This window comes from Meriones unguiculatus, chromosome 14 (genome assembly GCF_030254825.1).
Source record: "Meriones unguiculatus strain TT.TT164.6M chromosome 14, Bangor_MerUng_6.1, whole genome shotgun sequence".
Classification (NCBI taxonomy): Eukaryota; Metazoa; Chordata; class Mammalia; order Rodentia; family Muridae; genus Meriones; species Meriones unguiculatus.
This window is the reverse complement of record NC_083361.1, coordinates 70,319,974-70,335,031: the sequence shown is the minus strand read 5'-3', so window position 1 is coordinate 70,335,031 and position 15,058 is coordinate 70,319,974. Positions and strand designations below refer to the sequence as shown.

The following is a 15,058-nucleotide window of genomic DNA, read 5'->3' as shown; positions in this document are numbered from 1 at the left end:
CCCACTTGTGTTGGCAGGAAGTCATGGATCTTCTGCTATCTGATTCCATGTTCTTCCTGAAGCCATATTTTGACAGACTGTTCACCAATTTCCAACAGGAGCAATGTCAATTGTTTCATAGTTTGAATACAAAATGCCCCCTCAGGATTATGCCAATATTTTGGTAACTCCTGGAACTTTAAGAGATAAAGCCTAGGGCAGACATGGGGGAGAGTAAGGGTGTATCTCATTCTGTATCTTGTCCTGGAGAGCATACTCTCTCCTCCTTCTCCCCCACCTTCTCTGACCATTAGCATCTGTTCCACCATGATGCTCCATGTCACAGAAATAATGGGGCCAGCTGACCTCTAACCCCTGAGGCAAAGTTCACCTTCCCTCCTTTTAAGTTGTTCTCTCGGCTATCTGTCACAGTGCATAAAAGTGTGCCAAATTCAGGGTTTAAGCACTGTCAAATCCATCAGGCAGTATCCAGGTTTGCAGACCTACTATGTTTGGAAAGAATTAGAGGGGTCTGGTCACGTTTACTCAAAGCCACAATGATATCTTGGGGTGGGGCAGGAAATCCAGCCATTTCCAACCATGAAAGAACACAGAGATGGCTGTGAAGGCTGAGTGACCAAAGGTGGACATGGAGTTGGTGACCAAGAGGTATCAGAACTGTGGACAGCGTAACCATGGCCTGCATAACTCTCAGGGGATGGAGGAGAGCCAAGGTGAGAGCTAAAAAGATACTCAACCTCAGTTTGTGTTATTAGCAGGTTTCTCCCCCCGCCCCAAGAGATTGCACCTAAGTTTGTTCTCACAGAAGTGCAGCACTAGCAGTAGCCTGTGGGCCATACCTGTGGGTCAACTGGAGTTGGGTTTTTTTTTTGTTTTTGTTTTTGTTTTTCACTTTATCTGGTCAATGAAAGAGAAACTGCTAGTCTGCATGGACATGGAAAAGACAAGGGAGACTCCTTCCAGGTCTGAATGTTGCCACCCCAAGAAGAGAAGGAAGATGGTCTGCTAGATGACGCCGTGAGCAGTGAGCCACCTCAGCTGGAAACCTGACAGGGTGAAGGCACGTGTCCCGTGGTAAGGAGTCAGCCCCAGCACCTCTGAGCTTCTGTCACAATGTGCTGGGGAAATGGTGGCTCTAGCTGTGGCCCTCACCATCATCGCTAAAGTCCTCAGCACCATGGCTGCCATGACCACAGGGATCTGTCCGAGGCAGGGAAGAAAGCAGCAGCTCAGGCACCTGGCACTGAGGCAGCCTGGACCACACTTGGCTGTTCATTGCTCGGGTCTCTCCTAATCTCAGTGGCCGGGGGTCAGAGGCCATGACAAAGGGTTGGGCAGAGAATAGAGGAGCACTTCTGGGGTCACAAAATTCTAAGTCCTAGGAGCCGGACAGCAAGAAAGCCCCACCTCCAGGGCTAGCGTCTACTCACCTGGAGGTCAACTCCTTAAGGTCACCTTCTAGCCATGACTCCAGGACCCCTGTGAAGCCCTAGGGTAAAAATTGGGCCCTACTTTTGCTAGAGGGGGACTAACCTACCACAAGCAGAGAACTTGTTATCAAAGAACGAACAAACAGCTGAGTTTGTAAGACAAAGAGGTTGTTTCTGAATTTTAACTGTTAGTGTAGAGAAAGCTCAGGACTCTTGGGCCAAATGTCAGAGTCAGCATTGCTGAGCTGGCCTTTCCTCACAGAGAACTTGGTAACAAACAAACAAACAAAACACCACAGAAGTTCACGTGTGAAGGTCATGAGCACAGCAGGTGGGTAGGCAGTTGGCCTGACACAGAAGCTATGGCCTCAGCACTGGAAGCCCTGTAACAGGCCGGGGCCAGCATGGCAGCATCTCCTGGATCTCTAAGGACTATGTGCTGCAAGGACCCCACACATGTCTCCTAAAGACTGCAAATGAGTTTAGTGTGGCACTCTGCAATGAAACAGAGTAAATATGCCCAAATCTTCGGGCAATTTCAAGAAGAAAAACATGAACAAGTGCCTCCAACACACACACCCTATAAAGGGTAAAAGACAAAAAGATTAAAAGGCAAAATTCCACAGGGCATACCTCCCAGTCCTTAGCAGTTTGATGGACAAGAGAAATTTCAAACTGGCTTCTAGAGCTGAGAGGATTCCTTCCCAGGATTTAATGAGTTGTCAGCTTTGCAAGTCACTCTCCCACACCTTTTTCTGTTTGACCTGACTGAAGACACAAGGCCTTGATGTACCTTTAATAAACCATTGTAAGTACATAACCAGAGAAGAAATTAAAATCCTGATTTCCTGCACGTATGTGCAGTTTTAACAAATGTGTCCAAAGCTAAAGCCTGGCTCCCGACTATCAGGTCCCAAAGGGCTAACTGTGGTACCTGTTAGCATACAGAGTGTGTGCTGGCCTCAGACACTTTCAGCACTGAAAAGTACCTGTTAAAGAATCTATCCAGTCCATGCAGCTGGCATCCCGGCTCCTCTCAGCTCTTCTCAGCCTCATATCCTCACCCTAAACCTCCCTCCGAAGCCAGTGGCTTCGCTTTCCTTGCCCCGCTTCTTTCCTGTATAATCCAGTCATGTTGGCCACGCTGTCTCTTGGTTCTTCTATCTCTCTGTTGATCCATTGACCCTCTGTCCTCTCTCTCTCTCTCTCTCTCTCTCTCTCTCTCTCTCTCTCTCTCTCTCTCTCTTTCTCTACCTTTCCCCTCTCTTCTCAAGGCCCAGACTCTTCCAGATGCCTCTGGCTGTACTCTTCCCCCACATCCACAATAAAATCTTTCTCTTCACTCAGCCTTGGAGTAGTCATGTCCTCATTGTTACTCAATGATGACATCACTGAGCCAGGCCGGGGATGGGGCTTAGGAGAGAGGCAGGACCCACCAAGCAATGCCTGGCGAGCAAGGCAAAGAAGGGAGGCCCCAGCCTGCTGCCAGGAATTCCTGTCCCCTTTAGTTCAGTTTCACTTTACTTCTTGGGACACATGAAAAAGAGCTGGTGACAGGAAACACTATACCACAACACCATTGCTCCTGAAGGGCATGACCCTAGACCTTTACAGCCCCCAAGTTCCCAAGCACCGGTGTGAAGCAGCCAACATGCAGGCCAGGCTTTATATTCCTGCTGTTCGCTATGACGGGTAAAAGCCCAGCCACCCCAGAGAGTGCTGCTCAAGCTCAGCAACACTACCATATAAGCACCAAACCATGAGTGCTGTGGCCTGAAACACAAAGGCTGGCCTCCTGGGCCACCTTCTGTGACAAGGCCACCTCCAGAGAGAAGAAAGCCCCTCCGGGGCTAGGGCGGCAGGCAGGGATTCTTGACTGTCAGTGACTCTTCCTAAGGCAGGAAGGGACAGTTACAGAACATTCTAGAGACTCCCATGGCAAGGTTAGAGATTCTCTGCATGCCAGTCATGCTCACAACAGTGGTCTACGCGAGTGCGGGAAAGTGTTCCGTTTGGTTTAAATACTTACATCATTTTCTAAAAAATTAAACATGCTTCTTTCGGCCAACTCCTTTGAGTCTTCAAACTTTTCTACTGCTTGTTTGATCTCCTCGTCGGGAATCTTACCTACTCGCCTCTTTTTATAATCATAATCCAGGCGGCGGCCTTCCAGCTTTCTCAAATGGTGCTGAAAAGAGAAAGGAGATCCTCACTACTGCTGAGACGCACAGCGCCACGTGCTCTCAGGTGCATACGTCCTCTTACTCCTGTGAAGACACTCATGACTTCTTCTCTGCCTAAATTCTACCTTTTGCTTTCTGAGAATTTCACACACGTATACATGTTTTCATCAAAGCCACGTCCCATTCTCTTCCCTTTAACTTCCCCTCTCCTCCCCACAGGGAGAAGCCAGCACGAACATGAAGGAAGAAAGTATGTGAAGGATGGATGATAGGTCTCAGTAGAGCCAGAGGGAGAGACCTGGGCCCACTGGGGACGTGGCTGTCACAGAAATGGGACATGCTTTTCCTTGACTGGAAGGAAGGGGTGACACAGGTGAAGGGATTCAGGGGTGTCCAGATAAGGAGTCCAAAAAGCAGTCTTTCTTTCTCCCTCAGCCTTCCTTCACCCTTCCCTCATACTCTTTGCTTTCACAATAAACTTTAAATATAGATAAAGGCATCTGGGGTTCTCTGGGATGCCCAGCCTTCCCTTCCTCCATACTTCCCTGGTCTTCACCCGGTGTTCTGGACTCCTGGGCATCACAGCCCAGGCCCTTCAGCCAGATGTGCTGGTTATCTCCCCATCCCAGTCTTTCTGGGCAGTTCCCCCCTCACCCAGCTCTGCTGAGGGTGGCACCCTCCTCAGGTGTCCCTGGTCATCATCTTTAACAGCTGGCTGTCTCTCCACCACAGGAGAGCTTCAAGAGGGCACACAGTTCATCTGCTCATTACAGGCACTCATTACATAGCCCGTACACTGCTTAACTCATAATCTCAGTGCCTACACTGTTAAGACTCTCTGGGCCTGAAGAGAAGAAAAGAAGCCCAGGGTTCAAATGAAATGGGTGTCAATCAAGTTTGAAAGCAGGAAGTTATTCTCTACAACTCCACAAGAGGGCGCCTGGACCTTCAGAGCAAAAGTCTGGCAGCCTGGAATTCTTGGAGCCAGTTTTACACATCTGCAAAAGCAGCCAGGCTGAACGGGACCTGAAAGTTCCCAGGGACACTCTGGACAACTATTTCTTGCAGGTTTCCAGATGAAAACTGTCAGTTTCTGGATGATTTTCTCCAGCAAGAATGGAATATATTGACCACGAATGCAATGGATCCAAGCTTCCTACTGATATGGTGTGATATTAACAATTATAACTAGACCCCAAAGTATGGAGTCCTTGTGAAAGTGACAGCTGGAGTTTGGGCCTCCACTCTCCATGCCCCTGTCTGTCTACCAGAGAAAATGGACCCCAGTACTCTGCCCCAGGGTGTTATATAAGACAGTAACCGAGTTCAGTTTTCACTGCTCAAACGAGACTGTGTGGTCGCTGAGTCCATGGTTTTAGGACTCTTGTTTCATTATGAGCAGTGCCGGGCACAGGGCAGGCGGGAAGACTCACCCCAATCTCTTTTAAATCTTTGTCTTGCAGTAGCTGCAGTGGGTCAATAAAAGTTTGCTTCACATTAATATCCAGGGAGTCTTTCACCTCAGCCATGAGCTTCATAGCCTCACCAACGTCTACCAGTGCGTTGCCTTGAACAAAGAACATAATGTCTCCTTCAGAATCGCTCTAGGTTAACGGTGACACTAACTCTGTCTCCAAAACCCAAGGATTGTGGTACAGTAAAGTTTCACTTTGAGGCCTCTGCTTCCTGATGCAGAAAGTGAAACGAAGAAAGTCTCCCTGTTTTCTGCATGTGTTTCTCTCTCCTGTCCTCTCACCTCCTCTTAAAGGTGAGAACGAGGACTAAAGCATTTCCCAGTTTGGCCATGAGATGGAGACCAAGTTCTTTCATGGAAAATCGGGTCTGGAAACTGGCACCAAGGGTTCCTTACAAGTTCAGGGATAAACTCTCTTTGTAACAATGAAGGGATTCATTCGTGGGGATACATGTTAGCCAACAGAGATTACAATGGAAATAGGGCCTCACTCAGCCTGCTGGGAGAGCAGCAAGAGGAGGTCAGAGCCCTCCGGAGTCGGGCATAACCTGCGGACAGGCAGGTGGGTGGACCTGCCCCTGCAAGGGTGCTTTCCGGATGTGGCCTGCACCTCTTCGGAGAACTATACTCTGGAATCTTACTGTAACTTCCAAGGTCGTGGCCACCTGGTAACTTTGCAAGGTTGTACACAGTGAGGGTTGGATGTCTCTGGAAGACATCGCTTGGGATACTGCCTGAGACTAAACTATGTTTTTTTCCTTTATTTGGGATCTTCAAAATTGATTTTGTAAAAAGATGGGGATGAGAGTTCACTCAGTTCCTTAGATTGGAAACCGGAAGGGCCTAGGCCAAGCCAGACCTTTGCATCAATCAAGGGTATGGACAGTTTACTCATGCACAAATCAGGGAGAGCCATGGCTGCCTCACCTCACCTTTAAAAGATGTAGATAATAGCTGGGTCCTTGCCAATTACAGGTGGAAACTACCTCTGGAAATTAAGGTTGGCCAGGATGCCAGTCCAACCCTGAGTGTCACAGATCACAGGAGGAGAGGTTTTCTGAATTGAGCTGTCTAGAACTTGGTTCTGAAGAGCTTCTACATGGAGGAAGGAAGTCTCTTCCTAGCCTGGATACTCCTTCATGCCCTGACCCTGCCACTCACTGTCACCAGCGCCCAAGTATCCCAGTAAGTTGAGTTGTAACAGAAACGTTTGAAATATGCCCCTTTTGGGACTGTGGAGATATCCCATCAGTCAAATACTCGCTGTGCACATGTGAGGATCTGGGTCTGATCCCTGAAACCCATGTCATAAACTCAAGCACCAGGCCGGGTGGGGTACACCTGTAATCCCAGCTCCGTGCAATAGGAGACAATGGATCCCTGGGGATGTCTGGCCAGCCACTCCAGCAGAATCAACAAGCTCCCAGCTCAGTGAGAGGCCATGTCCCAAAAGATAGGGAGGAAAGAGACCAGTCAAGACTTCTGGCCTCCCTACACACCTATGTACAGCCACACCTATAGACAAACACACATACACACACCTATATACCCATGTGTGTGCACACATACAGGCACACACACACACACACAACACCCCTCCTTCAAGAAGCCTGTGACTATGTCCTGAGCACTGGCCGTCACCTTCCCACGGTCTATACTTAAGTGCCACTCTAAGAGTATGGCTTAGTTTCTGCACTTTAGAAGCATCTGGCTCAGGGCCTCAAGCAACAGGCCCAAAGCAAAGAGCCTCTGCAGACCCTCTCAGGGAACAGCAACCATCCACCTGTCCCAGAAGCCCAACAAATTCAGTTCCCTCCCTTGCCTTCTAATATCTAGCTCCTTCCTATAGCTAGCTGTCTGTTGTCACAGGCCTGTCATCATGGCCAGCTGCACAGCAACAATGTCCCTCCATCCCAGAGCCTGCCTGCTACACTCATCTGCTTCCTCAACAGATGTAGCTTCAGGGGAAGAAAAATAGGCCACCTTGTTCCCACTGGACATGGGAATAAAATAAAATCCACATTTACACTGCCCCGAAGGACGCTGTGGCCCTCTGTTGGGAATTAGATAATGCTGTCTTTGATTGGTGTGTTTTGAGATGGGGCCTCCCAGTTGCTTCAGGCTGGCCTCAACCTAATCATCCTCCTGCCTCTTTCTCCAAAATTCTGGGATTCTATGGCCACCTCAGCATGCCAGGCATGATGGTTAAGTGGTCTTAGCCCCAGCACTGGGGAGGTGGAGACAGACAGATCCCTGGGACTCCCTGGCCAATCTATCAATGTAGCCTAAGTGTTGGCAACCCCAGTTCCAGTGAGAGATCTTACCTCAGAACACAAGGTGGCAGCTCCTGAGGAACATCAGAGGTTTCTCTCTGGCCTACACACACACACACACACACACACACACACACACACACACACATTAAAAATAAAAACATTCTCTCTTATCTGCAGGATTTGCAGAACCTGAGAATGTGAGAGCAAGCAAAGAAGTGTGTGTGTTAAAAGAAGGCACAGATCCTGGTCTACATAGGGAGCTGCAGGCCAGGCAGGACGCATGATGAGACCTTGTCTCAAAACAAAACAAGACCAGCCTGTCCAGATGGGTGGATGGAGAAAATGTGGCACACATACACACTGGGATTTTATTGAGCTACAGAGGAAAGTGAAATCTGCAGAAAATTTGGTGGTGCTGGAAAATATTATATTAAGGGAAATAAAAGTTTCAGAAAGACAAACATGCAGAAGCTGCATTTTTATTGTTATTATATGTCTGTGTGTAGCAAGAGACAGCGATGGGTTTGGGTCATAAAACTGTAAAGAGGACCGTACAAGGAGGAAGAGAGATCTCAAGTGGGGAGGGTGAAAACAAGAATGCACAGTGCAGGAAAGCCCAGCATGGAGAGCACTGGAGGAGAGGGGCAGGAGGAGAAAGGCTCGGGTGGGAGGAGAGAAAGACAACACACACATATTACAGTCTGTGGGGGAAAAGAGCCGTAAAAGTAAATAGAGGTAGGGAGAGCCAGGATATACATACATACATGTGTGCATGCTGTGTTTTAATCTTTAAAGATGCACGGGAATAAGCAAAAGATACAAAGGCTACACAACTGTTTAATTGAGCCAACCCACAGAAACGGGAGAATTACTTATGCTAGAACTTTTCTTTATTTTCCTCTGCTTTCTAAAACCCCTGCAGTGAGCACCGTACTCTGGCAATCTGTAAAGACTATCAGGTTGCAAAGATCCAGGCTCTGCGTGCAACCAAAAGCCCAGCCAGCAGGTGCCCACCCACTGTGCCCGCTGAGACGGGATACCTACCAAAAGCAGAGTCTTCTCCAAGCTCCTTGCCGTACTTCAGCATGCAGTCCCCCAGCAAGCCTTCTGTCTGCGGGTAGCCGGTGGCCTTCACCTGCCCTCGGAGTTTCGACATAGTGTTCAGCATTCCTAGCTTAGCTCTGTATGCTTAAAAACATTGTCATTTGTAATGCCTTAAAGTTACAAAGTGTAGTGACAGTCACACATCGCCTTTAACAAACACCGCTACCAAACTGAGGTCCTCACGGACAGACACCAGAGACAGTTCAGCTTCGTTCTCTCACGTGACTCTTCGTAGTTTTTGCAGGGGGCAAGCGGGGACGGTAAGCACACCGGCACAGCCAAGACAGCCATGCTGTCTCCAAATCACAGCAGCTATGAGGTTATGTTTCACAAGCACCCGTGATGAGGTACCCTGCAGTGCCTGGCAGTTTCAACACCTTGGAGCTGGACGCTGACACCTGCGCAGCCATTTTTGCTGGGGACAAATCCAAGGGAAGACTGGAGCTACCGAGGCAGCGGCTGGTCAGCACCCTCACTCTGCTCCCGGAACTGACTCAAGTGGAGGATTTGTAAGGAAATAGAGGAGGTCTGGGAGGTCTGCAGGGAGGAGGCAGACACCCCCACAGTGGGCAGTCACCTGTGTGGATTGCCTCCACCACGCTGGGTGCAGCTCAACAACTCTCTCTGGGGAGGGGGTGGGCAGCTGTGGCTTCTCCCCTTCTTTTCTGTCTCTGACTTAAGCATTGAGTATTTATCACATCTGGCTTGGTGTTTTAAATGAAAGTAGCCCCCAACAGGCTCAGTAAGACGTTCCATTATTTGGTCCCCAGTTGGTGGAACTGTTTGGGAAGGACTGGGCGTGGCCTTGTGGGAGGAGGTATTCCACTGTGGGCGGGCTTTGAGGCTTCCTGGGCCATTCCCAGTGTGTTCTCTGCCTCCTTGCTTGCAGTTTTTGAGACGCGTGTTTTCAGCTGTTCCTGCTACCATGTCCTTGTCCACCAGCATGGATGTGACCTTCTGAAACCCCAAGCCAGCCCACTTAGGGGCTTTCTCTTGTAGGTTGCCCTGCTTATGGTGTTTGTACCTAATGCATCCAGGTCACACGCTGTGCTGACCTGGGAACTGGAGAGCCCCCCAAAACACCTGCCCTTCCTGTACCTCACTGTGCATCCTTTGAGTGTCAGAACATGGTGTGACTCTCATCAACTCTGTGGTGGTGCCAGGAAAGGGAGAGGATGCGGGAAGACTCCAAGATGTCCCCGAAAGCCTAGAAATGTCTGTCAGCAAGATATCGTGGGAATCCCTACTGTGTAATCCGTGGACGCGGTGGGCTGGCTTGAGAGACTGGAAAGCATCTATGGGAGTGGAGACTGTGAACTGAGCATGAAGCTGAGGATACGAGGCACTGCCTGTGGTACCAGGGTCATTTATATTTGATGTATTCTAGACACGTTCTTCTCAAGCCTGACTGTATGAGCAGGTAACTAGGGCATCTTGAAATGCAGAGCCTGATTCAGTTGGTCTGGGGTAAGTTTGGGATTCTGTGTGTCCAGTCTTGGCTGGCTCTGCTGGGCTTCAGGTACACTCTGAGTAGCCTTTCCAGCCTTGCCAATATCAGCCTTAAAGACCTTATCCTACAGACCTCCAAACCCAAAGGCACCACCCAGCCACTAAATTCAGCCGCACAAGCCACACACACACACACACACACACACACACACACACACACACACAACGTGTGCGAGTTTCCCTTTCGTAAGGAGCACAGGACGGGACCAGAGGCTTCAAGTGCATCACTCCTCGTCTCCGTGATAACCAGAGTCTCTGCCCATTGCACACTTCCCCTAATGGCCAACTGCCCCTGATTCCATTCCAGTGTCAGTCCTTAGAGGGTGGAGCCTGCCTGACTGTGCATTCTGGCACCCAGAAGTGTCACATACAAGTGACTCTTAGTGGATTTTTATAGGCTGATGCAGCGGGAAAGGAACTGGTCACTCCAGTCGTTGATGAGACTAGACAAAGCACATGTCATTGCAAATTTTAGGCCTATTACATCACACACCTCTGAAGCCCTTTATACTCCCTGTTCTCCACGGATGATCTGGTTGGATGCAGGCTCTGAGACAGTCACCGAGTGTGGGTGTGGCTCTCTGATTCCTGTGGCTGAGGGAGTCACAGTGACTCCCACAGAAAACCCTACAAGGAAAGGCACAAAGCTTGGGCGCCCTCTGCTGGCTGTCCTCAGCCAGGGATGGTGGCCAGGGCAGAGCTGATGCTCTACATTCACATGGCTCCCACTGAGCATGTAATCACACCCCAACGTCAGCACTGGGGTCACAGTGAGACCCCTCAGGTTAATGTACAGGTCTATTAGAACAGGATAGAGGACTCTCTTGTCAATTAAGAAAAGACAACTAAGGAAACCTTTTTAAAGTGTGCAGTGGGTTTCTGAAGAACACTGGAATACAGGAAATATGCCCAAGTAGGGGTACCTGTCCTGGGACCAGTACAGACAGTACGGTACCGAGACAGTGCACACCATCCTACCACGTGCACCAAGATCCACCAAAGTGCCTGTTGTCCCCACCAACTAGGACTCCCTACAGCCAGACTGTCACCGGAGACTCCACTTTCAACAACTGAATTTCATTATTTGGACACAGGGACATGGCTTCCAAGTTGCGTCAGCCTCGTGCAGAGGAGCTCAGGTCAAGAGAATCTATGGCCACAATGCGCAGCGGAATGTTTCAAGACGCGCTCTGACATTACCTGGATTGGGCTGGAGGTACTCTGTGGCTTTTGAAAGAATTTCTGCAACAGCTTTACTGGTGATATCTATTTTCTTTAAAACAAGACAAAACAGAAATGTTAAGACTCATTGAAGTCACAGAACTAATGACAGACATTTTCCATTAATTTAATTTCTAACACGACTGTGGTGATTTTTTAAATTTTCTTTTTATTTTGTGTGCATGGGTGCCTGTGTGATGGTGTCAGATCTCCTGGAACTAGAGCTACAGACAGTTGTGAGCTGCCCTGTGGATGCTGGTAATTGAACCTGGGTCCTCTGGAAGAGCAACCAGTGTTCTTAACTGCTGAGCCACCTCTTTAGTCCTACTGTGATGCTTTTAACACAGGTGTTTTCAGCATCTTAGGGAGAGGCGATCTCTTCTCTGTAGTTGACTCTGAAACATCACTGTTCCCAGTGATGTTAGAGAGCACTCGTTTCTTTTTTACAATGTTAAAACGAATGTGAATGAGCTAGAGATAGTCATTACATTACTACTCTACTCAATGCATAGAGACACTTGGAGAAGTCTCAACATTAAGATTAGACAAGAGACTTATTCTCATCTGCAGAGTGAACTTGAGTAGCCATGCTTATAGATGCTGTCATGACATAATGAGTCACATTAGAAGCTGCTCTAAGACAACTACCATCATTAGTATTATAACGTAACACAGCCACCATGCCCGTCAGATGTTAACATCAGAGGTTTTTCCTGCCACATTAAGCCTGATTCTGTCCTTCTGCCATTCTACATTACTCGTTTTCAATTAACATATAATTAATAAAATATCCAGGAAAGTGCCAACACAGAGTTCATTCATTTTATTCTGTACCATCAATAACCCACCAAAAAATAAGGAAAAGGAGATACCAGCCAGAAGAGCAGTACAAAAACTGTGTCCTAAAAAGAAATATATCTTACGAGAACAGACGATTTAAAAATGTAATTCTCTATGTAGGAAAATACAGTTTTAGAAAAGTGTAAACCTTCCCACAAATTAGCATATCAAATCTCATCACAATTATCAATTTTGGTTAAAACATGGTAAGTTGATTTGATGGGTTAATTAAGAATGGCCCCTGTGAACAAACCGTTGCTGTTGGGAGTGCAAACTTGTACAACCCCTTTGGAAAGCAATTTAGCAGTTTCTCAGAAAATTGGGACTAGCTCTACCTCAAGACCCAGCTATACAACTCCTGGGCATATACCCAAAAAATATTGCACCATACCACAAAGACGCTTACTCAACTATGTTCATAGCAGCTTTATTTGTAACAGCCAGAAACTAGAAACAACCTAGAATGTCCCTCACCAGAAGACTAGATAAAGAAAATGTGGTAATCTATACAATGGAATACTACTCAGCTATTAAAAACAAGGATGTCAGGAAATTTGCAGGCAAATGGATGGAACTAGAAAATAACATCTTAATTGAGGTAACCCGGACCCAGAGAGACACACATGGCCTGGACTCTCACTCATAAGTGGATATTGCTATAAAGTACAGGATAACCAGGCTACCATCCACAGACCCAAAGAAGCTAAGTAAAAAGGGGGGCCGAGGGGAAATACTTGACTCTCACTCAGAAGGAGAAATAAAGTAAACACCTGAAGTAGATGGAGGGAGGAAATGGGGTGGTAGAAGGGGTGGGAGGTGAACAGGAGGCATCAAGTTCGGGGGAAACTGAGGGAGAGAGAGCTAGGAAAAAGAACTGAAAACTGAAATTGGTGGTTCAGGGGGGAGAGGGGAGGCAGCTCCGGCAGCCAGAAACCGAGGACAAGGGAAACCCCCAGGAATCTATGAGGGTGACCTTAGCTAAGACTCCTAGCAACAGAGAATATGGAACCTGAATGGCCACCTCCTGTAAACAGGCAAGGACACAGACACCAGCCCACCTACAAAACCTTTGGCACAAAATTTGTCCTGCCTGCAAGATGCTCAGGGATAAAGATGGAATAGAAATTGAGAGAATGTCCAACCAATGACTGGCCCAACTTGAACCCCCCCCCATGCGGGAGAGCCAACCCCTGGCACTATAAATGACATTCTGCTATACTTGCAGACAGGAGTCTAGTGTAACTGTCCTCTGAGAGGCTTCACCCGGCAGCTGATGGAAGCAGATGCAGAGACTCACTGGTGGAACTCAGGGAATCTTGTGGAAAAGTGATGGGGGGGGAGAGGTCAAGGACACCACAAGAAAACTTACATAATCAACTAAGCTGGTCCCATGGGGACTCAGAGACCGAACCACCAGGCAAAGGCCATATACAGAATGGACGGAGGCCCCCTACACTTACGTAACAGCTGTGCACCTTGGTTTTCACATGGGTCTAACAAGTGGTGTAGGGGCTGTCTCTAACTCTGTCGTCTGCCTTTGGCTCCCCTTCCCTTAACTGGGCTGCCATGTCTAGACTCAGCAGGGGAAGATGCACCTAGTCCTACTGCCTCTTGATATGCCAAGGTGTGTTGGCATAGCCCGGATATGCCTTCTCTCAGGTGAAAGGGAAGGGGAAATGGAAGGGGGAAGGTAAGAGGGAGGAACAGAGAGGAAACTGTGATCGGGATGTTAATTAATTTAAAAAGATATTACTATTTTTTTTTTTTAAAGAATGGCCCCATACGCTCATAGATTTGAATGCTTGGTCATTAGGGAGTGGCAATACTTGAAAGGGATTAGGAAGTATAATCTTGTTGGAGGAAATGTGTCTCTAGGGGTGGGCTTTGGGTTTTAAAATGTTCAAGCCAGGCCCAGTACCTCTCTTCCTGTTGCCTGTGGGCCTAGATGTAGAATTCTCAGCTTCTTCTCCAGGACATGTCTGTCTGTACACCACCATGCTTCCTGCCATGATAACAGACTAAACCTCTGAACTGTGAGGCAGCCCCAGTTACATGTCTTTCTTCATAAAAACTGACATGGTCATGGTGTCTCTTCACAGCAATAGAAACCCTAAGACAGAAGTTGGTACCAAGGGCAGGGGCGTTGCTTTGGCAGGCCTGACCACACTTTTATTTGGAGGAATGTGGACTTGGCATTTTGGATTAGGAAAGCCGTGGGATGCTTTAAGCTGGACCTCATGGGTCATACTAGTAGCACCATGGAAGACAGTGGTGCTGAGGGGGATTTGAACTGTGGAGGCCCGTCAGGAATGTTCAGGGGAAAGGATCTTAGTAGTGGCTCAAAGACCATTCTTGTAATATATTGGCAAAGAACGCAGCTGCCTTTGCCCTTGTTCAAAAAGTCTGCCCAAAGCTAAATTGAAGAGTTTTAGATTAATGGCATTGGCAAAGGAGATTTCCAAACAGGCTAGAATTGACTGTGTCCTGTGGTTATTAGTGGCCACTCTTAGGCAAATCTACAATGAAAAGGAGCAAGCCAGTAACTGCAGCACCCTCCATGGCTTCTGTATCAGCTCCTGCCTCCAGGTCCTTGCCTGGCTGAGTTCCTGATCTGACTTCCTTTGGTAAGGAACAATGATGCAGAAGTGTAAGCCAAATGAACCCTTCCTGCCCAACTCACTTTATGGGCACGGTGTTTCACTGCAGCAATAGGAACCCTAAGGCAGTTGATAATGAAGTAAGATTCATAATTCACATTATATGTAGAATTAAAATATTGACCAAAATCTCCAAATGTACTAACAGAGAAGAATATCTCAAAGTGCTGACGTGGGAAGGAACATCTAAGCCTGGCCTGTGATCCCACGATCAAAAATGATTAAACTGCAACACAAAAATTGCACACTAAATAGTGATATAGTTCGTGAAGTTTACAAAAAGTGGAAAACTACAAAAAACTACAAGAGATCAGCATCCATAAAGCTCAGGATTCACACTATAAATTTTTAAAATTATAATAAA

At 47.8% G+C, this 15,058-nt stretch overlaps 1 protein-coding gene across 4 annotated transcripts in view; it reads right to left on the bottom strand.

Moving 5' to 3' along the window:
- Sh3gl3 (SH3 domain containing GRB2 like 3, endophilin A3) overlaps positions 1-15,058 on the bottom strand; it is a 127,622-nt gene that overhangs the window by 31,017 nt on the left and 81,547 nt on the right. For 3 of the 4 annotated variants that reach the window (XM_060367460.1, XM_021660127.2, XM_060367461.1), the window contains 4 exons: positions 11,177-11,249; positions 8,408-8,551; positions 5,047-5,180; positions 3,460-3,618 (listed from right to left, as the gene is read on the bottom strand). In XM_060367460.1, the coding sequence (XP_060223443.1) occupies positions 3,460-3,618; positions 5,047-5,180; positions 8,408-8,551; positions 11,177-11,249 (510 nt within the window). The remainder of the gene's footprint in view (positions 1-3,459; positions 3,619-5,046; positions 5,181-8,407; positions 8,552-11,176; positions 11,250-15,058) is intronic. The other variant, XM_021660129.2, reaches the window with a different exon arrangement.